Source organism: Oncorhynchus gorbuscha, linkage group LG24 (assembly GCF_021184085.1).
Source record: "Oncorhynchus gorbuscha isolate QuinsamMale2020 ecotype Even-year linkage group LG24, OgorEven_v1.0, whole genome shotgun sequence".
NCBI lineage: Eukaryota > Metazoa > Chordata > Actinopteri > Salmoniformes > Salmonidae > Oncorhynchus > Oncorhynchus gorbuscha.
Window position 1 is genome coordinate 47,062,895 of NC_060196.1, and position 25,498 is coordinate 47,088,392.

Sequence of the window (25,498 nt, forward strand, 5' to 3'; positions counted from 1 at the left end):
TCATCTCCTCTCATCTCTCTCCACTCTTCCCAGTTTGAGATGTATCCAGTGTGTCCTCTCCCGTTTTCACCCTGTGATCTCCTTCTCTTAGATTCAGACATGTTTCAAACACACTGATCCCTCAGCCTCTTACAAGACCTGCCTTTGTTCCACTCTATCTGTGTGTGTGTGTGTGTGTGTGTGTGTGTGTGTGTGTGTGTGTGTGTGTGTGTGTGTGTGTGTGTGTGTGTGTGTGTGTGTGTGTGTGTGTGTGTGTGTGTGTGTGTGTGTGTGTGTGTGTGTGTGTGTGTGTGTGTGTGTGTGTGTGTGTGTCACTGTGTATCAGAGAAGACATCACGTATTGTTTAATGTTCCTTGATGCCAGGCAGGTCGCTCAATATTGACTTCGAAATTGAACATCAGTCCATGTCCATAGGACCTCGGGACTGGGCCGTACTCACAGTGGGTAGTGCGTAGGGCCCAGTACATCACTGGGGCCAAGTTTCCTGCCATCCAGGACTTCTATACCAGGTGGTGTCAGAGGAAGGCCCTGAAAATTGTCAAAGTCTCCAGCCACCCTAGTCATAGACTGTTCTCTCTGCTTCCGCACGGCAAGCGGTACCGGAGCGCCAAGTCTAAGTCCAAAATTCTTCTTAACAGCTTCTACCCCCAAGCCATGAGACTCCTGAACAGCTAATCAAATCGCTACCCATACTATTTGCATTGTTACCCCCCCCATGTTTTACACTGCTGCAACTCTGTTTATTATCTCACTTTAACTCCCACATCGACATATAACCTCAATTACCTTGACTAAACTGTGCAACCGCACAGTGACTCTGTACCTGTACCCTCTGTACGTAGACTCGCTACTGTTATTTTCCTTGTCTATTTTTCTTAAAACTGCATTGTGTAATGACGTTCGTCTGTTGAATGAAGAGAGTCAGACCGAAATGCAGCGTGTAGGTTACTCATGACTTTAATGAATGAAAACAGTGCATGAAATAACTGAAAAAAACAACAAACGAAACGTGAAACCTACCTACAGCCTATCTGGTGACTACAACACAGAGATAGGAACAAACACACACAAAATACAACGCAAACTCAGGCTACCTAAATACGGTTCCCAATCTGAGACAACGAGAATCACCTGACTCCAATTGAGAATTGCCTCAGACAGCCAAGCCTAACTAGACACACCCCTAATCATACACAATCCCAATTAATACAAACCCCAATACGAAACACAACATATAAACCCATGTCACACCCTGGCCTACCCAAACATATACCAAAAACACAAAATACAATGACCATGGCGTGACAGAACCCCCCCCCCCCTAAGGTGTGGACTCCCGGACGCACCTCAAGAGCATAGGGAGGGTCCGGGTGGGCGTCTGTCCATGGTGGCGGTTCTGGCTCGGGACGTGGACCCCACTCCATTAATGTCCTATTTCCTCCCCTTCGCGTCCTGGGATAATCCACTTTCTCCACCGACCATGGCCTAATAGTCCTCACCCAGATGCCCACATAACTGAGGAGCAGCTCGTGACAGAGGGGCAGCTCAGGACAGATGGGCAGCTCAGGACAGAGGGGCAGCTCGGGACAGAGGGGCAGCTCAGGACAGAGGGGCAGCTCAGGACAGAGGGGCAGCTCAGGACAGAGGGGCAGCCCGGGACAGAGGGGACAGAGGGGCAGCTCAGGACCCTCAGGACAGACAGAGGGGCAGCCCGGGACAGAGGGGCAGCCCGGGACAGAGGGGCAGCTCGGGACAGAGGGGCATCTCAGGACAGAGGGGCATCTCAGGACAGAGGGGCATCTCAGGACAGAGGGGCAGCTCGGGACAGAGGGGCAGCTCGGGACCGAAGCAGCCCGGGCCTGAGGGGAAGCCCGGTACTGAGAGGCAGCCCAGACAGGTAGTAGGCTCCGGTAAATCCTGGCTGGCTGGTGGAACTGGATGATTCAGGTTGTCTGGCCGATCTGACGGATCTTGGCAGACTGGCACTTCTGGCGGATCCTGGCAGACTGGCGACGCTGGGCCGACTGGTGGTGCTGGGCAGACTGGCGGCGCTGGGCAGACTGGCGGCGCTGGGCAGACTGGCGGCGCTGGGCAGACTGGGAGCACTGGCGGAGCTGGGCAGACTGGGAGCACTGGCGGAGCTGGGCAGACTGGGAGCACTGGTGGAGCTGGGCAGACTGGGAGCACTGGCCGCGCTGGACAGACTGGGAGCACTGGCCGCGCTGGGCAGACTGGGAGCACTGGCCGCGCTGGGCAGACTGGGAGCACTGGCCGCGCTGGGCTGACTGGGAGCACTGGGCAGACTGGGAGCACTGGCGGTGCTGGGCAGACTGGGAGCACTGGTGGCGCTGGGCAGAATGGGAGCACTGGCCGCGCTGGGCAGACTGGAGACTCCGGCAGCGCAGGAGAGGAGAAAGGCTCTGGCTGCGCTAAACAGGCGGGAGACTCCGATAGCGCAGGAGAGGAGAAAAGCTCTGGCTGCGCTAAACAGGCGGGAGACTCCAACAGCGCAGGAGAGGAGAAAAGCGCTGGCTGCGCTGAACAGGCGAGGCGCACTGGAGGCCTGGTGCGTGGTGCTGGAACTGGTGGTACTGGCGCGAGGACACGCACAGGAAGCCTGGTGCGGGGAGCTGCTACCGGAGGACTGGTGTGTAGAGGTGGCTCTGGATAGACCGGACCGTGCAGGCGCACTGGAGCTCTTGAGCACCGAGCCTGCCCAAGCTTACCTGGCTTGATGCCCACTCTAGCCCGGCCAATAGGAAGGGCTGTTATGTGCCGCACCTGGCTCTGCACCCGCACTGGAAACACCGTGCGCTCCATAGCATAACACGGTGCCTGCCCGGTCTCTCTAGCCCAACGGTGAGCACAGGGAGTATGCGCAGGTCTCCTACCAGGCATAACTATTCTCCCTTCTAGCCTCCCCCCAATCATTTTTTGGGCTGTTTTTCCGGCTTCCAACTGCGTCGCCGTGCTGCCTCCTCATACCTGCGCCTCTCCGCTTTAGCTGCTTCTATTTCCTCCTTGGGACGGCGATATTCTCCCGGCTGCGCCCAGGGTCCTTTTCCGTCTAATTCCTCCTCCCATGTCCAAATCTCCAAGTGGTGCAGCCTCTCCCACTGCAACTGCTCTTCACGATTAACAGGGAGAGTAGGCTCAGGTCTGACCCCTGACTCAGCCACTCTCTCTCTGCGCTCTCCCCCGTTACTTTCGGTTTTCGCTCTGCGTCGCCGTGTTTTCCTCTTAGACTCCATTAGCCTGTAGCCCTCTTCGCACTGCTGAAGCGAATCCCAGGCGGGCTCCTGCACTCGCTCTGGGTCGGCCGCCCACCTGTCGATTTCTTCCCACGTAGTATACTCCATGCTTCTGCTGTCCATAACGTCGTCCTTTAGCTCCTGCCAGTTCGCACGCTGCTTGGTCTGTGAGTGGTGGTGGGTATTTCTGTAACGACGTTCTTCTGTTGAATGAAGAGAGTCAGACCGAAATGCAGCTTGTAGGTTACTCATGACTTTAATGAATGAAAACAGTGCATGAAATAACTGAAAAAAAACAACAAACGAAACGTGAAACCTACCTACAGCCTATCTGGTGACTACAACACAAAGACAGGAACAAACACCCACAAAATACAACGCAAACTCAGGCTACCTAAATACGGTTCCCAATCCGAGACAACGAGAATCACCTGACTCCAATTGAGAATCGCCTCAGGCAGCCAAGCCTAACTAGACACACCCCTAATCATACACAATCCCAATTATTAATACAAACCCCAATACGAAACACAACATATAAACCCATGTCACACCCTGGCCTACCCAAACATATACCAAAAACAAAAAATAACAATGACCAAGGCGTGACACATTGTTGGTTAAGGGCTTGTAAGTAAGCATTTCACTGTTGTATTTGGCACCTGTGACAAATACAATTGGATTTGAAATGCCTTCAAAACCGGCCACAATGGGCAACAGTGATCTCTATTCTAATCAAGTAGGCTTGTTAGTTTTCTTTTGGCTTGGACATTGTGTGCCGGGTGACAGATGGGGGTAATCCCATGACTCTGGATCCAAGGGTTGTGTGTTCAATCCCAGTGGTCAAAACATTATTTGGTTGTAACCCTAACCTTACCCCTTTACTAAACCATTTAGAATGAATGCCTAAACTTAAAGTTTTAACCTTTTCCCAAACCTTAACCCTTTACTTTGAAATGTGACATTTGAAGAAATGGAACAATGATGAGCAGGAGGAGTCAACGCAGGGTGTCAAAAACACAAAACATTGACATTTGAGAGAAACATGGATAAATCTGAGGTCAAATCTGTCAGAATATGAGATCAAATTGGTAAAACCTTGAGATCCTGTTGCATAATTGAGCTACATTTTCTCAGGAAAGGCACCTTACTCTTGTCACGCCCTGGTCTTAGTATTTTGTGCTTTCTTTATTATTTAGGTCAGGCCAGGGTGTGACATGGGTTATTTATTGTGGTGTGTTTTGTCTATTTGTTTTGTAGGTTATGGGATTTTGGTTAGTGGGGTTGTCTAGAAAAGTCTATGGTTGCCTGGAGTGGTTCTCAATCAGAGGCAGGATGTTTATCGTTGTCTCTGATTGGGAACCATATTTAGGCAGCCATATTCTTTGAGTGTTTCGTGGGTGATTGTTCCTGTCTCTGTGTTTGTTTGCACCAGATAGGGCTGTTTTCACGTTTATTGTTTTGTTTTGTATTGTATCGTCTTTATTAAAGATGTATGTGTTACGGCTCTATTCTATCTCCTCCTCTGATGAAGAGGTAGAACAAGGATCGGACCAAAATGCAGCGTGATGATGATTCATGATATAATTTTAATGAAGGAAAAAACAATACAAGCGGAAACTACAAAATAATGAAAAGTGAAAAACCGAAACAGCCCTATCTGGTGCAAACACAAAGACAGGAACAATCACCCACAAAACACTCACAGAATATGGCTGCCTAAATATGGTTCCCGAACAGAGACAACGAAAATCACCTGACTCTGATTGAGAACCGCCTCAGGCAGCCATAGACTATGTAGACACCCCACAAAACCCTTAAGACAAAAACACACCACAATAACCCATGTCACACCATGGCCTGACCAAATAAAGAAAGAAAACACAAAATTACTAAGACCAAGGCGTGACAGAACCCCCCCCCCTAAGGTGCGGCCGCACATCAAAACCATAGGGAGGGTCCGGGTGGGCGTCTGTCCATGGTGACTGGCAGCTCTGGCTGCTCCATGGCAGCTCTGGCTGCTCTCCACGCTGGAGAGAAGGAAGGCTCTGGCTGCGCTAAACAGGCGGGAGACTCCGGCAGCGCTGAAGAGGAGAAAGGCTCCGACAGCACTGAACAGGCGGGAGACTCCGGCAGCGCTGGAGAGGCGAGGCGCACCGTAGGCCTGATGCATGGTGCTGGCACTGGTCAAACTGGATAGAGAACACGCACAGGAAGCCTGGTGCGGTGAGCTGCCACCAGAGGACTGGTGTGTGGAGGTGGCTCTGGATAGACCGGACCGTGCAGGCGCACTGGAGCTCTTGAGCACCAAGCCTGCCCAACCTTACCTGGCTCGATGCCCACTCTAGCCCGGCCAATACAAAGAGCTGGTATGAACCGCACCGGGCTAAGCACCCGCACTGGAAACACTGTGCGCTCCATAGCATAACACGGTGCCTGCCCGGTCTCTCTAGCCCCCCGGTAAGCACAGGGAGTTTGCGCAGGTCTCCTACCTGGCACAGCCATACTCCCTGTGAGCCCCTTCCCAATAAAATTTTGGGGCTGACTCTCAGGCTTCCATCCGCGTCATCGTGCTGCCTCCTCATACCAGCGCCTCTCCGCTTTTATCGCCTCCAGTTCTTCTTTGGGGCGGCGATATTCTCCAGGCTGAGCCCAAGGTCCTTCACCGTCCAGTTCGTCCTCCCATGTCCAGTCCCTCTCTCGCTGCATCTTGGTGCGGCTCCACTCCCCTGGTTTAGCCCAGGGTCCTCTCCCATCGAGGATTTCCTCCCAAGTCCAGAAATTCTTGTCGCGCTGCTCCTGCTGCCGCTGTTGCCTGTTACCACGCAACTTGGTCCGGGTGGGGTGGGTGATTCTGTTACGGCTCTCTTCTATCTCCTCCTCTGACGAAGAGGTAGAACAAGGATCGGACCAAAATGCAGCGTGATGATGATTCATGATATAATTTTAATGAAGGAAAAAACAATACAAGCGGAAACTACAAAATAATGAAAAGTGAAAAACCGAAACAGCCCCATCTGGTGCAAACACAAAGACAGGAACAATCACCCACGAAACAGCCCTATCTGGTGCAAACACAAAGACAGGAACAATCACCCACGAAACAGCCCTATCTGGTGCAAACACAAATACAGGAACAATCACCCACCAAACAGCCCTATCTGGTGCAAACACAAAGACAGGAACAATCACCCACGAAACACTCACAGAATATGGCTGCCTAAATATGGTTCCCGAACAGAGACAACGAAAATCACCTGACTCTGATTGAGAACCGCCTCAGGCAGCCATAGACTACGTTTACACCCCACAAAACCCCTAAGACAAAAACACACCACAGTAACCCATGTCACACCCTGGCCTGACCAAATAAAGAAAGAAAACACAAAATTACTAAGACCAAGGTGTGACAGTATGTAGATAACCACGCTGAATTTTGGTCCTCCTCTCCTTCACCGGAAGAAAACCTTAACAACTCTCTATTACAGTCCTCTAGACTAAACTATTATACCATTATGCTACAATAATATAGGTTGTCCATATCACAGATCTAGGATCAGCTTACTCCCATGAATCCAAACCTAACTACAGAGAGACTGCAGCGACCAACATAACACTGGCCTTAGATCGCGGGTGCACACACACACACACTCAAATGCAAACACACATTCACAAGCACACACACTCACACACAGACATGATCAGTCACTTCCATCACTTAGCTCGTCGGATGTCATCCCAATTCACTGTTGGGAAAAGGCCAAAATGCAACGACGTTCTGTTTTTGTGGAAATTGAGATATTGGTTGTTTTGGTTACTCTTCATTTTCTAGTAATATAAAAATATTGTATGATTACTTAAAGATCCACTGAATATGTTGTTTGGCACTTGTGTTTTTCCGTTGTCCATTAGACAAATGAGAATTCAGTCTTGGAGGTGTGTTTCCTTACCAATTCTGCATTTGGTTAATTATGATGGTCCTCCACGATACACTGTAGAAGCCTATTTCACTTCCTCAAATTCCCCAGAATGAATCTAACATAACTCAATAAATCTGTCATTAATTTAGAAGTTTTTGCAGAGGACGTTTTAGTTGCAGAATTTTACATCTAACTAAGACGTTTAGTACAGTATTTCTCAATTTAAAAAATTTGCGATGTGTTGCCTAATGTAACCAAAGTCGGAGCTGCATGGCAGGTCTGTCTCACTGTCTATGATATTGGATCAGCCAGGTCACCCATAATACAAGTCAGTACTCAACATTCATTAATGTCTGAGAACGTTGGGAGATGACTTGTAAACCGGAAACTAGGGGTTACAGTGAGTGCTGTTACAAAGGTTTTGAAAAATACTCTCCATTTCCCTCACAGATATAAAAGCATTGGATAGGAGTAGATGAATTGGCTACCAATACAGTTACACCAATCCACTGCTTTTAATATTTGAGGGGATGTCAACGAGTGCACAGGTGAGAAGTCTTCCCTTTTTCTAGTTAGTCATGCATGAATGATCGTTTTTTATGGGGTAGATCAGCCTTAATATTGCAGATAGATTGTGGCTTCCATCAATGTAATTGTCTGCATCATTTCCAATCCCCATAATGTTTTCGCAAATTTTTTAAATATATTTTCCTTTATTATTTTCCCCTAATAATGAATGGACAACAACTCTTAGGCTTCTACTTCCATCTTATACAAACTAAACTCAGCAAGAAGAGAAACTTTCTCTCACTGTCAACTATGTTTATTTTCAGCAAACTTAAATATTTGTATGAACATAACAAGATTCAACAACTGAGACATAAACTGAACAAGTTCCACAGACATGGGACTAACCGAAATGGAATAATGTGTTCCTGAACAAAGGGGGGGTCAAAATCAAAAGTAACAGTCAGTATCAGGTGTGGCCACCAACTGCATCAAGTACTGCAGTGCATCTGCTCCTTATGCATTGCACCAGATTTGCCAGTTCTTGCTGTGAGATGTTACCCCAGTTTTCCACCGATGCACATGTAAGTTCCCGGACATTTCTGGGGGGAATGGCCCTAGCCCTCACCCTCCGATCCAACAGGTCCCATACGTGCTCGATGGGATTGAGATCTGGGCTTTTTGCTGGCCATGGCAGAACACTGACATTCCTGTCTTGCAGAAAGTCACCCACAGAACGAGCAGAACGAGCAGTATGAGCCTGTAGGAAGGGTACCACATGAGGGAGGAGGATCTCTTCCCTGTAGCGCACAGCATTGTGATTGCCTGCAATGACAACAAGCTCCGTCAGACAACGCTGTGACACACCGCCCCAGACTGACCATCCACCTCCAAATCGATCCCACTCCAGAGTACAGGCCTCGGTGTAACGTTTATTCCTTCGACGATAAACGCGAATCCGACCATCACCCCTGGTGAGACAAAACCACGACTCATCAGTGAAGATAACATTTAGCCAGTCCTGTCTGGTCCAGCGATGGTGGGTTTGTGCCCATAGGCGACGTTGTTGCCGGTGTTGTCTGGTGAGGACCTGCCTTACAACTGTTGTGAATCCTGCCTAAGATGGTGCCTCTTCCTGTTCGGGCGGCGCTCGGTGGTCGTCGTCGCCGTCCTATGAGCTGCATTCGATTCCCGTTCCTTTTGTTTCTGTTAGTTGGGTTACACCTGTTTTGAGTTTAGTTTAGTTTGTAGGCTATTTAAGGGCACTAGGCCTGCTGGGTATTGTGCGGGCTTGTTCTCTGTTTATTGGGTCTAATTGGTTACACCTGTTTTGAGTTTAGTTTAGTTTGTAGGCTATTTAAGGGCACTAGGCCTGCTGGGTATTGTGCGGGCTTGTTCTCTGTTTATTGGGTCTAATTGGTTACACCTGTTTTGAGTTTAGTTTAGTTTGTAGGCTATTTAAGGGCACTAGGCACGCTGGGTATTGTGCGGGCTTGTTCTCTGTTTATTGGGTCTAATTGGTTACACCTGTTTTGAGTTTAGTTTAGTTTGTAGGCTATTTAAGGGCACTAGGCCCGCTGGGTATTGTGCGGGCCTGTTCTCTGTTTATTGGGTCTAATTGGTTACACTTGTTTTGAGTTTAGTTTAGTTTGTAGGCTATTTAAGGGCACTAGGCCCGCTGGGTATTGTGCGGGCCTGTTCTCTGTTTTATTGGTTACACCTGTTTTGAGTTTAGTTTAGTTTGTAGGTTATTTAAGGGCACTAGGTCCGCTGGGTATTGTGTGGGCGTGTTCTCTGTTTTATTGGTTACACCTGTTTTGAGTTTAGTTTAGTTTGTAGGCTATTTAAGGGCACTAGGCCCGCTGGGTATTGTGTGGGCGTGTTCTCTGTTTTATTGGTTACACCTGTTTTGAGTTTAGTTTAGTTTGTAGGCTATTTAAGGGCACTAGGTCCGCTGGGTATTGTGCGGGCTTGTTCTCTGTTTATTGGGTCTAATTGGTTACACCTGTTTTGAGTTTAGATTAGTTTGTAGGTTATTTAAGGGCACTAGGTCCGCTGGGTATTGTGTGGGCGTGTTCTCTGTTTTATTGGTTACACCTGTTTTGAGTTTAGTTTAGTTTGTAGGCTATTTAAGGGCACTAGGCCCGCTGGGTATTGTGCGGGCTTGTTCTCTGTTTATTGGGTCTAATTGGTTACACCTGTTTTGAGTTTAGATTAGTTTGTAGGTTATTTAAGGGCACTAGGTCCGCTGGGTATTGTGTGGGCGTGTTCTCTGTTTTATTGGTTACACCTGTTTTGAGTTTAGATTAGTTTGTAGGTTATTTAAGGGCACTAGGTCCGCTGGGTATTGTGTGGGCGTGTTCTCTGTTTTATTGGTTACACCTGTTTTGAGTTTAGATTAGTTTGTAGGTTATTTAAGGGCACTAGGTCCGCTGGGTATTGTGTGGGCGTGTTCTCTGTTTATTGGTGTTGGTTTATTATTGTGGTCTCTATTTTTCCGGACAGTTTTAGTTAGTCCTGTTTATTTGGACGGGTTGTTTCATGCGCCCTTGTGTTTTGCATGTCCGTTTTTTCCCGTTTTTTCCCCTGTCATTTGAATAAAAGATCCACGTACGGAACTACCTGCGCTCTGCGATTGACTCCTCCACCCACCATTCATAGAAGTCATAACAACAACAGGCCTACAAGCCCTCAATCCAGTCTCTCTCAGACTATTGTGGGCAGTCTGAGCACTGATGGAGGGATTGGGCATTCCTGGTGAAACTCGGGCAGTTGTTGTTGCCATCCTGTACCTGTCCCGCAGGTGTGATGTTCGAATGTACCGATCCTGTGCAGGTGTTGTTACATGTGGTCTGCCATGGCGAAGATGATCATCTGTCCGTCCTGTCTCCCTGTAGCCCTGTCTTAGACTTCTCACAGTATGGACATTGCAATGTATTGCCCTGCCACATCTGCAGTCCTCCTTCCTCCTTGCAGCATGCCTAAGGCAAGTTCACACAGATGAGCAGGGACCCTGGGCATCTTTCTTCTGATGTTTTTCAGAGGCAGCAGAAATGCCTCTTTAGTGTTTTTCTTTATTTCTTTATATTCTACGTTGTAGAAAAATATTGAAGACATCAAAACTATGAAATAGCACATATAAAATAATGTGGTAACCAAAAAAGTGTACAACCAATCTAAATATATTTTATTTTTGAGATTATTCAAATAGCCACCCTTTGCATTTACATTTACATTTACATTTAAGTCATTTAGCAGATGCTCTTATCCAGAGCGACTTACAAATTGGTGCATTCACCTTATGACATCCAGTGGAACAGTCACTTTACAATAGTGCTGATGACAGGTTTGCACACTCTTGTCATTCTCTCAACCAGCTTCATGAGGTAGTCACTTGGAATGCATTTCAATTTACTGGTGTGCCTTGTTAAAAGTACATTTGTGTAATGTCTTTCCTTCTTAAATAATGTGTTTGAGTCAATCAGTTGTGTTGTGAGAAGGTAGGGGTGGTAAAAACCTGGCCATGTTATGGAAGAACCGCTCACATAAGCAAAGAGAAATGACAGTCCATCATTACGTTAAGACATGAAGATCAGTCAATATGTAACATTTCAATAACTTCGAAAGTTTCTTGAAGTGCAGTCACAAAAACCATCAAGTGCAATGAGGAAACTGGCTCTCGTGAGGACCGCCACAGGGATGGAAGACCCAGAGTTACCTCTGCTGCAGAGGATAAGTTCATTAGAGTTACCAAATTGCAGCCCAAATAAATGCTTCACATAGTTCAAGTAACAGACACATGTCAACATCAAATGTTCAGAGGAGACTGTGTGAATCAGGTCGATTTGCTGCAAAGAAACCACTACTAAAACACACCAATAATAATAAAATACTTACTTGGGCCAAGAATCATGAGCGATGGACATTAGACCGTTGGAAATATGTCCTTTGGTCTGGAGTCCAAATTGGAGATGGTTGGATCCAACCGCCGTATCTTTGTGAGATGCGGTGTGTTTTTCCCTCCGTAAAGAATGGAGCAGGAGGTGTTATGATGTGGGGGTGCTTGGCTGGTGACACTGTCTGTGATTTATTTAGAATTCAAGGCACAATTAAACAGCATGGCTACCACAGCATTCTGCAGCGATACACCGTCCTATCTTGTTTGGGCTTAGTGGGACTGTCATCTGTTTTTCAACAGGACAATGACCCAACACACCTCCAGGCTGTGTACGGGATATTTTACCAAGAAAGAGAGTGATGCAGTGCTGCATCAGATGACCTGGCCTCCACAATCCCCCGACCTCAACCAAATTGACATGGTTTGGGATGAGTCCGACTGCAGAGTGAAGGAAACGTAGCCAACAAGTGCTCAGCATATGTGGGAACTCATTCCAGGTGAAGCTGGTTCAGAGAATACCAAGAGTGTACAAAGCTGTCATCAAGGCAAACGGTGGCTATTTGAAGAATCTCAAATATAAAATATATTTTGATTTGTTTATCACTTTTTTGGATACTACATGATTCCATATGTGTTATTTCACATTTTTTGATGTATTCACTATTATTATACAGTGTAGGCAATAGTTAAAATAAAGAAAAACCCTTGAATGAGTTGGTGTTCTTAACTTTTGATCGGTAGTTTACATTTTTGGGACACGGTATATTTTACAATAGTTATATTTTGTTTGTTTTTAGTTGCATCCTTCAGCTACGCCTAACCCCTCCCATCTACTGTCACAGTTTTTATTTCTAAATAGCAATGATTCTAGCTGTGTTATTTAGCTAGCCTCCTAGTTAGTTGTCACTACGTTGAGCGGAGCTGACAGTATGCTCTGAATTACCTGTAAGGAAGGATTATTTTACGAGTGTTCCCAACAATCGTCTGTCACCACATCATGGATGGAGAGATGATAGAGCATCTTCAACGAGGAGCAAACAAGGTATGTTTAGCTAGTTAGCTAGCTAGTTAAGTACACAACGCATTAACTTTATAAACTCAGGCCTTCATTACCTGCATCTACTCTATCTTTGTTCATGGTAGGCTATAGCCAGTCCTGTTGAAGTGACAGTACTATTGAAGACAAGTTTGAAGACAAGCTGCTACAGCTTATTTTAGCCTAAATGTTTCACTGAATATTTCATAATCTGTGGTATTTTTCATCACTGTATCCCACAAAACAAGTTAGCTAGCAAACAAGTTAATTTGAATCAATGAAGATAGACATGATATAAACATGGCTGTTTGAAGAGGAGGAATGACCTTTGTGTGTGTGTGTGTGTGTGTGTGTGTGTGTGTGTGTGTGTGTGTGTGTGTGTGTGTGTGTGTGTGTGTGTGTGTGTGTGTGTGTGTGTGTGTGTGTGTGTGTGTGTGTGTGTGTGTGTGTGTGTGTGTGTGTGTGTGTGTGTGTGTGTGTGTGTGTTTAAAACATTTGGTCTCCAAGACAATTCACTTTTTTTGTGGACCCAAATGAATAAGACTGATACAGCACTGAAACATGTTCTCTTCCCTCGGGGTAAGATAGTGAAGGGAATGGGCATGCTCATGGATCTGCAGACCAGTGCAGGATCCAAGGTGGTCATCACCATGAAGAACTCCGCTAAGGTAAGAACGATGACCTAGTCATTTTTGTTTGTGTGTTGTAGAGTTCTCTTTGTGTTTGTTTGTCAGAGAGAGAGAGTCACATTCATTAATATTAATATGAATTAGATCCTTCTTGGCCATTTGCATCTGGGCCTTCAACAACACCAGGTCACAGTCAACAGACAACACTACCGAATCCCTTTATTTGCTTTTACACAATTGTACTGTACTATTTTACTGTTCTCTAATCAGTTATACAGTAGGTTTATGTTGTGAGTATTTGCATTGTTTTTACTATGCCTCTATGAAAAACTGATTTTATCTCATCTCTCAGTAGATGAGATTGTTCCTCCTGGCCATGGTGATGTCGGCAACTCATTCCAGTACCCGTTCCTGCAAGCTGAATATCAATTATGGATATGTGTTGTATTGTACATAGTTTCTTTAATGTTTTTCTTTCTAAGGATTTGTTGTTGACTGTTCATAATCACACTGAAATTTACATTGCTTTGGCTTCAATTCAAATATATGTGTATTTTATTGTGTAACCAAGTGTGATTAAAATTGATTTAATTGTAATTATTTGTCAACATATCTACATAAAATACAAAATGGAAGAAAAATGTACTTAAAAAAGATTGATATAAATAAATGACTAAAATATAGTTGTTGCATAAGTATTCATAGTCATGACTTAATACATGTTAGAAACACCTTTGAGTTTTCTTGGGTAAATTGATAAGAGCTTTACACACCTAGATTGTGCAATATTAGCACATTCTTTTCATAATTCAAACTTCAACCTCATTTTTCAAGTATTGCCAAAGATTTTAAAGCATATTTCATTCAAAACTGTAACTTCCTCTCCCAGTGGCTCTGTATATCAGACTGAAACAGGTTTTCCTCTAGGATTTTGCCTGTGCTTAGCTAGTTATTTTTGTATCCTGAAAAAACTCCCCAGTATTTGCCGATGTCAAGCATACCCATACTATGATGCAGTCACCACCATGCTGGAAAATAAAGAGGCAGTTACTCAGTGGTGTGTTGGATTTGCCCCAAATACAAGGGTTTGTATTTATGCCAAAAAGGGTACCACGTTGCCGTGTTTATTTTTTGTAGTATTACTTTAGTGTCTTGTTGCATACAAGATGCATGTTTTGGAATATTTGTATTCTCTATATTTGTATTCTTCTTTTCACTATGTAATTTAAGTCATTAATGTGGAATTAATACAATGAGATTGAACTCTGTAACTGTAGCTGTTTTAAAAATCCCCAGTGACCTATGTGTCTGGGTGGTTTCATATATAATCCACGGCATAATTAGTCACTTGACCATGCTTAAAGAGATTGTTATTGTTACTCCTCTACCAGTCGCTGCCCTTCTTTATGAGGCTTTCAAAAAGCTCCCTGGTCATTGTAGTTGAATGTGTGCTTGAAGTACTTGACTGAGGGACCTTACATATGTTGCATGTATGTGGGACAAAGGAAGGGTTAGTCATTCAAAAATCATATCAACCCCATATCAACCCCTAATATGTCACACAACATGTAATTTATGGGATTTGTTGAGGCAAATTTTCCTCGTGAACGAATTTAGACTTGCCTCAACAAAGGGGCTGAATACTTAATGTATGCACTATATATCAAATTTGTATTCATCTTAAAGAAGGAATTGTTCTTCGATTTGACATTACAGAGTAGATTTGCGTAGATTTGTTGACAGAAAATGACAATGAAATCCATTTTAATCCCACTTTGTAATAAGAAGAAATCCAAGGCACTGTATCTAGTATTGTACAATATAATAATTAGTTACATTAATTAATGTAAACCATACCAGCAGTTGCTGTTTCAAAATAATACAAGTTTTCTCTTTTTTTACTTCATGTCAACTGAAGTCAACTTTAAAAGCTCATAACTCGGGTTCTGATAAAGAGATTTCAGTGATTTAAAAATACCTGGATTTGGGAAAGTTTGTACTTTTCAAGAATCTAAAAGTCAAAATGTTACGATGTGAAGGGGTTTCCCTAGGCCGCCACCCATGAGGTAAGCCTTTTAAAAAAACGAAGAAAAATACCGGAAAAAAAGTCTAACATTCAAAACTGATAAATTGCCATGGTTACTCCACGTTCGCTGGTTGTAGCTGTGCATTTCAAAGCAAGCATTCCCTGCTAATAAGTGAAAGCAGCTGTGTGTTGTGTGTGTTTTGTCTCTTTCTGTCACTTTCTTTTTCCTTTGTCTCTGTTCTTACCTGTGTGATCTCCTGCTTAGAACATTTCTTCACTGAGGAAGAGGAAGAGAAGGACAGAATGAGAGAGGGAACTGAGCTGTGGGTGGCTGATATTGACTGGCTTTTGTATTCTAAATACTTTCGGGAAATGTCAATGCACATTGTTTCCTTTTGGTAGGCCGTCATTGTAAATAAGAATTTGTTCTTGACTAACTTGCCTAGTTAAACAAAGGTGTATATATATATATACAGTATATATATACAGTATATACATACATATATAAACTAACCCCCCCCTTTCCCCCTCTACCCCACTCTAAACCCCTTTAACCCCCTCCATCTATCTATTCATCTGTATCTCTAGCGTCTCCTTTCCCCCTCCACTCCTTCCCTGACCCTGTCCTCTCTCTTCATCTCTCCACCCCAACACTCTTCTCTCTCTCACTCTCTCTTTCTCTCTCCATCTCCAGTCCTAGCCCTCTACCTGCCTACCTGCCTACCTTCTATCTTGCTCTCCTCCCTCACTCTCTCCCTCTTTTCCTTTCATGTCTTTGTGAGACTCATTAGTGAAGACTAGCTGTACCCTCCTCACAGTCGCTCATTGTCACAGTCCTTTGTAGGGAGACTCTTGACATAGTCTCTATCACTGGCCCTCAGCCTCTTACCATCAGCCCTTCAGTTTCTTAAAGTGGCCTTTAGCCCCTCAGCCTCTTATAGCAGCCCTTTCATCAGAGAATGAAGAGAAAAGCACACACACACACATGGTCATGCACATATGATATGCACACACACACACATGGTCATGCACATATAATATGCACATACACACACATGACATTGCATAATACTTTTTTGATAAGGCACAAAAGGGAAATATTTGACAAAAATGTTTTTCAACACCGTTCATTTATCTAGCTATCTAATGCTTGATTCCCTGGGCTCTGTGTAATTTAATTCTCTGTAATATTTGCACGGGGCAGCTTCCCATAACTGTCCTACACCCTGAAATAGATCTGCAGTGTGTGTGTGCGTGTGTGAGTGTCTACACTTGGCCAGTCCTGGACCTATTGTTACCCAGAGTAAAGCAGTTCTCTGTCAGCTCTTAATGGAAAACGCATCAGTGTATGAAGATAAGCAGCAGTCATGAAATGAACCCCTCTGTCTCTTTCTTTGTCTCTCTCTCTTTCTCTCTCTTTTCTCCTCTGTCTCACATTTCCCATTATATTTAATGAGTTGGTGCTCTGACACTTGGCAGTGATATCTGTCCTTGTCCTCTTCCAGAGGTGGTTACCCACAGTGGATCATAATGGACCATTTACACCTGGTTAGAAAGATCTGATCTCTTTTAGTGTGGCCACTATCCATTAATCAATGAACTGGTTGTATTAGAATAATAACCTAAGTGTACAGTATGCATTACAATAACAACCTGTTTCTGTGTCCTTCTTCTCTCTCTCTCTCTCTCTCTCTCTCTCTCTCTCTCTCTCTCTCTCTCTCTCTCTCTCTCTCTCTCTCTCTCTCTCTCTCTCTCTCTCTCTCTCTCTCTCTCTCTCTCTCTCTCTCTCTCTCTCTCTCTCTCTCTCTCTCTCTCTCTCTCTCTCTCTCTCTCTCTGGGCCACGGTTATTATTATTTTTGATGCAAAAGTTTTTGAACTTGTAAAGCATCATAATGCATCTTTGAAAATGAGCTACTAACATACCGTAGCTTTGGTGACACACTTGGCTAATAAAGAAAAACATTTGACTGCTTGGAAATGTAGGAAATGAAGCTTTTCCTCCCAGCTGTGCCCTTCTGCTCGTAAAATGATGACCAACTTTATGTAAAAATGTTAATCTGTAGAAGGCATATTAGCCAAAGTCACAGAATGGCACTTGATCCAGACAGATAAACTCAGCTAATGCTCTGTTCAATCATTTGGCATCTTTAAGGTTCAATGTTATTACATTTGAAAAGTTTTATGCCAGCATTCTTCAGAGACAGCCATGTGTGCATTTAGGAACCAATTATACAATCCATTTGACTTTGTTTTTACCAATCTAACTACAAACAACATAATGGCAATCATTTATTTGAATGGTAAATCTCTATTGATAAACTGGGTAAATCAAGATGTAGCCTAAGAATGTGTGGATGCTTTGTATGATTTCATGGGGCTGTTTCCCTTCCATTTTATTGTACTGATCAATCACATTTGCATCGATGTAGCTTATTTTATAAAAGTGTGTGTCTCTTTAACCAGTAATGACTGTCATTCACAAGCCAGGAGTGGTGCAGCCTGTCAGAGTCCTCAGTTTGCTGAGGCAATATAATCTTTGGCTGAGGGAGAGACGTGAGGGAGACCGATTAAGTGAATGGATAACGTTTTTGGTGGCAATCAGGTTTTAAATCAGCATATTTTGCATTATGATTTCCATTTTATCACAAACAAAGTACGAAGGTGTTGAATTGATGTTAGTTTCAGCTGTAAAGGAAAGTTAGCCTACGAAGCTGGAAGGTTCAGGTATCTTCTTGCATCGTAAATTTATTCTAGCCTGTATGTTGTCATGGACATTATTTTGAGAACAGTAATGAACCGTTTCAACATTTCTACATGTCTTATCGCATTATTCAAGAGTGTTGACTTCTGTGCTGCATGACTGGGGAGTTTAAGATGATGCAGCCCAGACTCCCAGTGCAGGCTGAGTGGAGCAGGCAGGGTGCAGCCCAGACTCCCAGTGCAGGCTCAGTGGAGCAGGCAGGGTGCAGCCCAGACTCCCAGTGCAGGCTCAGTGGAGCAGGCAGGGTGCAGCCCAGACTCCCAGTGCAGGCTCAGTGGAGCAGGCAGGGTGCAGCCCAGAGTCCCAGTGCAGGCTGAGTGGAGCAGCAGGGTGCAGCCCAGACTCCCAGTGCAGGCTCAGTGGAGCAGGCAGGGAGCAGCACAGACTCCCAGTGCAGGCTCAGTGGAGCAGGCAGGGTGCAGCCCAGACTCCCAGTGCAGGCTCAGTGGAGCAGGCAGGGTGCAGCCCAGACTCCCAGTGCAGGCTCAGTGGAGCAGGCAGGGTGCAGCCCAGACTCCCAGTGCAGGCTCAGTGGAGCAGGCAGGGTGCAGCCCAGACTCCCAGTGCAGGCTCAGTGGAGCAGGCAGGGTGCAGCCCAGACTCCCAGTGCAGGCTCAGTGGAGCAGGCAGGGTGCAGCCCAGACTCCCAGTGCAGGCTGAGTGGAGCAGGCAGGGTGCAGCCCAGACTCCCAGTGCAGGCTGAGTGGAGCAGGCAGGGTGCGCTCCATGGGGAGCCCAGACTCCCAGTGCAGGCTGAGTGGAGCAGGCATTTTTGTGCATGTCAGCAGATATGTTTTCAAGATATTGGACTTTCAAGAAGCAAAGTTTCACCAGCCACCACATCACATTCTTATTTTAAGTTCACAATTATTTCCCCTAATTGACTGTTACATGATTATACGATAATTCTGCCAGCCCTACTGATCATATGGGGCGGCAGGTAGCCTAGTGGTTAGAGCATTGGGACCATAATTGAAATTTTGCTCAATCGAATCTCCCAGTTGGCAAGCTAAAAATCTGTCATTCTGCCGCTGAACAAGGCAGTTAACTCACTGTTCCTAGGCCATCATTGTAAATAAGAATTTGTTCTTATCTTGCCTAGTTAAATAAATAACAACAAAATATAACCCACATGAGTGGGTAGAAACAGGCAACTTCAAAAGGGTTGACTCATAATGAGTTAAACTCACATTTCCATCATCAGGGAGACAGACTGGTTTGGAGTGTGTGTGCATTTATCATGAAGTTAATTGAGTTGAGCGTACACCAGTTGATAGAACTGCACTCAGTGTTTCTGCCATTAAATCTTCATGTCCATGTTGAGGCATTTGAAAGCCTCTTAGAAGTGAACGTGAGGTAAAACTGAATAAAATATGAATGAACGGTTGATTTTCTTTCGCTTTTTTTGCGGCCCTTATTGGATCAGTATGTCTGTATGCATGTCTGTATGTCTGTATGTATGTCTGTATGTATGTCTGTATGTATGTCTGTATGTATGTCTGTATGTATGTCTGTATGTATGTCTGTATGTATGTCTGTATGTATGTGTGTATGTATGTCTGTATGTATGTCTGTATGTATGTCTGTATGTATGTCTGTATGTATGTCTGTATGTATGTCTGTATGTATGTCTGTCTGTATGTATGTGTGTATGTATGTCTGTATGTATGTCTGTATGTATGTCTGTATGTATGTCTGTATGTATGTGTGTATGTATGTCTGTATGTATGTCTGTATGTATGTCTGTATGTATGTGTGTATGTATGTCTATATGTATGTCTGTATGTATGTCTGTATGTATGTGTGTATGTATGTGTGTATGTATGTGTGTATGTATGTCTATATGTATGTCTGTATGTATGTCTGTATGTATGTCTGTATGTATGTCTGTATGTCTGTATGTATGTCTGTATGTATGTCTGTATGTATGTCTGTATGTATGTCTGTATGTATGTGTGTGGACATGTTTGTGTGTGTGAGTGTAAGCGTGTATGTGTAAAGATCAGGCTGGTGGCACTGTGACGACGAGGGTAATGGTTTGCCCCATCGACTTAGGCAAGACACTCGGCAGGGTGTGTGTGTGTGTGTGTGTGTGTGTGTGTGTGTGTGTGTGTGTGTGTGTGTGTGTGTGTGTGTGTGTGTGTGTGTGTGTGTGTGTGTGTGTGTGTGTGTGTGTGTGTGTGTGTGTGTGTGTGTGTGTGTGTGTGTGTGTGTGTCTGGAGGGGTGAGTCTGTCCCAGCAGGGCTGTGTGGAGTGGGGTACATTGTTCACGTCTCAACAGCCAAATCATCAGCCCCTTTAATCCAGCCCGCCAGGGGAGAGTGTGTGTGTGTGTGTGTGTGTGTGTGTGTGTGTGTGTGTGTGTGTGTGTGTGTGTGTGTGTGTGTGTGTGTGTGTGTGTGTGTGTGTGTGTGTGTGTGTGTGTGTGTGTGTGTGTGTGTGTGTGTGTGTGTGTGTGTGTGTGTGTCAGAGGCAGAGCGACCTTCATGACGGAACCATGACCATAAACTTTGTTATTATTAGACTCTGAGGGGAGAGAGACTGTGCGTGAGAGAGAATGTGAGGGAGAGAGAATGTGAGGGGAGAGAGACTGTGAGGGAGAAAGCATGTGAAGAGAGAGAATTGAGACTGATATTGGTATATCACATTCTCATTCTGCCAGACATACTGTTTTGAAATTGATTTCTGTTTTCTCAAAAGTACTGACTCTGTTCTCTCTTCCTTCTCCTCTCCCCATTTCTGCCTCTCTCCTTCCCTCTCTCTACATCTCTCCCTCCCTTCTCTATATCTCTCTCACTCTCACTCTACCTCTCTCCCTTCCTGACTCCCTATCTCTTTTTCTGCAGGACGAATGACATAGGATGAACACTACTGGCGGGGTGTGTCTGTGTGTGCTGTCGTCCCTCCTCAGTGTGGCCTGGGCCGTGGCTGCTCTAGTTCCTCTAGCTCTAGCTCCTCTTTCTACCCTGGCCGCTGCCTATGGGGCTGCCAGTGGCGTCTCTCCCAGGGAGGCAGAGGGGGGCAGCCTCCCCTCCCAGTGCTCCAGCCTGGTAGCAGGGGTACTGTATGGATCTTTCTCTCTGAGAGAGCTGTTCCCGTCCCGGGTGCCGGGCTGTTCCTGGTCGTTGGAGAACCCCGATCCCACCAAGTATTCCCTCTATCTCCGATTCACCCGTCACCCCTCCATCTGTCAATCACACTCCCCCATGCTCCTCCCACTCGACCATCATCTAGCCAATCAGAGCTGCCCGCTGGATCTACAGACATCAACTCAGGACGTGATAGACCTTTGCGGCAGCCAATTAGAATCGGAAGGACCATATTCATTTTTACAGTTCGACAAGAACTTTGTTGAGCTATGCCTGTCGAGACTACCGTCACCTGATGAACCGCCGGTAACCAAGGAAACGCTAGAACTCCGGCTAGTCGAGGTTTTGCTAATCAACAATGAGAACTCCAGCCAGTTCACCTGTGGAGTACTCTGCAGATGGTTTGAGGAGTGCCTGCGCAATGGTCGTCATGGAGACGGTGACGCTGCTGACGGTGACGGTTGCAGAGTTACTCAGACGGGGTGTGTGTGTCCCAACAACAATGTGATCATGGCTCAGCCTGTACCCCTTCTCCCGTCAACGCCCCATAACAACGGATCGCTGTTACCTGAGGATTGCTGCGTCACAGAGCTGCACCATAACAATGCCATTGCCATAGCCCCCAGGGACGTCAGACAAGGTAAGGCGGTGCCTCACTTCACTTTGGTTTTGCTAACACACTAGCTGTCAATCAAGCAGATTGCTGTTATTGGTTGTCTGGTCTAGTTAAAAGCTGTAAAAAAGTGCTAATGCATTTTTTATTTGACTTCAGAGTGTCAGACATATTGGGTTGTTGAGTCTAATGTGGTGTTTTTGTCTGCTATATTTCTTCCAAAACATATTATAATATAATGAATATATCTTCAGAAGAAATTCTCCAGGGCTGAAATTTCACTCCAAAGGGTCATGGACTTCTGAATTCTGCTTGATAAAGCTTCTATTTCTCTTATTGGCTTTCAAAAATGACAAACATCAAGAAGCCCGAACGTCACTTATAACAGACTTAAATTATGTATCAGAAGTTCCTTATTCTTTTGGTATATTTTAATACCTCCTCCTCAGAGTGGTAGAGAGGCGGGGCTGCTGCTGAGGATGTGTACATGGACTCACTGATCAATCTGTGTGTGTGTGTGTGTGTGTGTGTGTGTGTGTGTGTGTGTGTGTGTGTGTGTGTGTGTGTGTGTGTGTGTGTGTGTGTGTGTGTGTGTGTGTGTGTGTGTGTGTGTGTGTGTGTGTGTGTGTGTGTGTGTGTGTGTGTGTGTGTGTGTGCATGTTTCTTTGCTTGTTTATGTCTAATTGTTGACTAGCTTCTCAGTTGTTGCTCTGTGTCTATGAAACAGATCTTAGAAAGTAAGAGTTGACCATCTGCTGTGTGATCACTGTTGACCATCTACTGTGTGGTGACTGTTGACCATCTGCTGTGTGGTCACTGTTGACCATCTGCTGTGTGGTCACTGTTGACCTTCTGCTGTGTGGTCACTGTTGACCATCTGCTGTGTGGTCACTGTTGACCGTCTGCTGTGTGGTCACTGTTGACCGTCTGCTGTGTGGTCACTGTTGACCGTTTGCTGTGTGGTCACTGTTGACCTTCTGCTGTGTGGTCACTGTTGACCGTCTGCTGTGTGGTCACTGTTGACCGTCTGCTGTGTGATCAATGTTGACCATCTGCTGTGTGATCAATGTTGACCGTCTGCTGTATGGTCACTGTTGACCATCTGCTGTGTGGTCACTGGTGACCGTCTGCTGTGTGGTCACTGTTGACCATCTGCTGTGTGGTCACTGTTGATCGTCTGCTGTGTGGTCACTGTTGACTGTTGACCTTCTGCTGTGTGGTCACTGCCGTCTGCTGTGTGGTCACTGTTGACCATCTGCTGTGTGGTCACTGTTGACCGTCTGCTGTGTGGTCACTGTTGATCGTCTGCTGTGTGGTCACTGTTGATCGTCTGCTGTGTGGTCACTGTTGATCGTCTGCTGTGTGGTCACTGTTGATTGTCTGCTGTGTGATCAATGTTGACCGTCTGCTGTGTGGTCACTGTTGACCATCTGCTGTGTGGTCACTGTTGACCATCTGCTGTGTGGTCACTGTTGACCATCTGCTAAAATGGAAGAACAGGTTTACATCAACAGACAAACAAAGACTAATATACATACTTAGTGAAACAGTGCTGTGTTAGATAACGTTTTAAACACCGTCACATACAACGTTTAATGCACTGAAAAAACTGGACATCTGCCTACCTGGAGGTGATCCGTCACATATTATCATCTTGCATGATGTCTTTATAGAGGCAGCTCTGTTTTCTGTACTGCTAGGCTGATTGTGGGCCAGCTTGACTGCCTTCTACTAAAGAGAATCCAATACTCTAATCAGATTTTACAAATACTCCTGGTCAGAGAACAGATGACCTGCCCTGCCTTCTCTGCCCTCGGCAACACGCACGCACACACACATGCACACTCACACGTACACACACCTACACACACACATGCACACACACATACATAAACCCACACAGCTCTGCCCTAAGCCTCGGGGGTGATGTTACCTTGCTGATGGGAAGGTTATCAGGCAACACAGTGGATCAATGGGACAGATACAGTAGAGTTCATTATCTAATCAGAACACATAGAGAAAGAGAGAGGGTGGGATAGGGGGAGAGAGACATTGAGAGAAATTTGCAAACAAAGCCTTCTCATTCCTTGTCGAATTCAAAAAAGCTTTCAACTCAATTTGACATGAGGGTCTGTAATACAAATTGATGGAAAGTAGTGTTGGGGGAAAAACATATGACATTATAAAATCTATGTACACAAGTGTGGTGTTAAAATTGGCAAAAATCACAAATTTCTTCACACAGGGTCGGGGGTGAGACAGGGATGCAGCTTCAGCCTCAACCTCTTCAACATATATATCAACGAATTGGCGAGGGCACTAGAACAGTCTGCAGCACCAGACCTCACCTTACTAGAATCTGAGGTTAATTGTCTACTTTTTGCAGATGATCTGGTGCTTCTGTCCCCAACGAAGGAGGACATACAGCAGCACCTAGAAATTCTACACAGATTCTGTCAGACCTGGGCCCTGACAGTGAATCTCAGTAAGACAAAAATAATGGTGTTCCAAAAAAGGGCCGTTGGCCAGGACCACAAATACAAATTCCATCCAGACACCGTTGTCCGACAGCACACAAAAAACTACACATACCTCAGCAAAAACATCAGCACCACAGGTAACTTCCACAAAGCTGTGAACGTTCTGAGAGACAATGCAAGAAGGGCCTTCTATGCCATCAAACGACATTTACATTTAAGTCATTTAGCAGACGCTCTTATCAGAGGACTTACAAATTGGTCCATTACCTTATGACATCCAAAATGGGACAAACACTTAACAATAGTGCATCTAAAACTTATGGGGGGTGGGGTGAGGGGATTATTAAAATCCTAGGTATTCCTTAAAGAGGTGGGGTTTCAGGTTCTTAACAAGGTGGTGAAGACTCCGCTGTCCTGGCGTCGTGAGGGAGTTTGTTCCACACATTGGGGGAGCCAGGGCAGCGAACAGTTTTGACTGGGCTGAGAAAACTGTACTTCCTCAGTGGTAGGGAGCAGGCCAGAGGTGGATGAACGCAGTGCCCTTGTTTGGGTGTAGGGCCTGTCAGAGCCTGGAGGTAAACTGAAGGAACTGTTCCCTCATTGGTCTGGCGGAATACAGCTTGAAGCCAGTGGAGAGAACGGAGGAGCCTTCTGACGTGAGAAACTTGGGAATCCAACACCATTTCGGGCTGCGGATTACTGGATGAGTTGAAGGGGTTTTACATGGCACAGGCAGGGAGCCCAGCCAACAGCGAGTTGCAGTAATCCAGAAGAAAGATGACAAGTGCCTGGATTAGGACCTGCGCCGCTTCCTGTGTGAGGCAAAATATATTTCGGATGTTGTAGAGCATGAACCTACAGGAACGGGCCACCGCCTTGATGTTAGTTGAGAACGACAGGGTGTTGTCAGGATCACGCCAAGGTTCTTGGCGCTCTGGGAGGAGGACACAATGGAGTTGTCAACCGTGATGGCGAGATCATGGAACGGGCAGTCCTTCCCGGGAGGAAGAGCAGCTCCGTCTTGCCGAGGTTCAGCTTGAGGTGGTGATCCGTCATCCACACTGATAAACTGCCAGACATGCAGAGATGCGATTCGCCACCTGGTCATCAGAAGGGGGAAAGGAGAAGATTAATTGTGTGTCGTCTGCATAGCAATGATAAGAGAGACCATGTGAGGTTATGACAGAGCCAAGTGACTTGGTGTATAGCAATAGGAGAGGGCCAAGAACAGAGCCCTGGGGGACACAGTGGTGAGAGTGGTGAGGAGACAGATTCTCTATGCCACC

At 45.6% G+C, this 25,498-nt stretch overlaps 1 protein-coding gene across 12 annotated transcripts in view; it reads left to right on the top strand.

Annotated features, from left to right (window-relative positions):
- LOC124012930 (adhesion G protein-coupled receptor B2-like) overlaps window positions 1-25,498 on the top strand; it is a 541,176-nt gene that overhangs the window by 143,488 nt on the left and 372,190 nt on the right. For all 12 annotated transcript variants that reach the window (XR_006834797.1, XM_046326992.1, XM_046326996.1 and 9 more), the window contains exon 2: window positions 20,877-21,759. Coding sequence is in view for 11 of the 12 variants with exons in the window: in XM_046326992.1 (XP_046182948.1) it covers window positions 20,892-21,759 (868 nt within the window). In the remaining variant the exon portion in view is untranslated. The remainder of the gene's footprint in view (window positions 1-20,876; window positions 21,760-25,498) is intronic.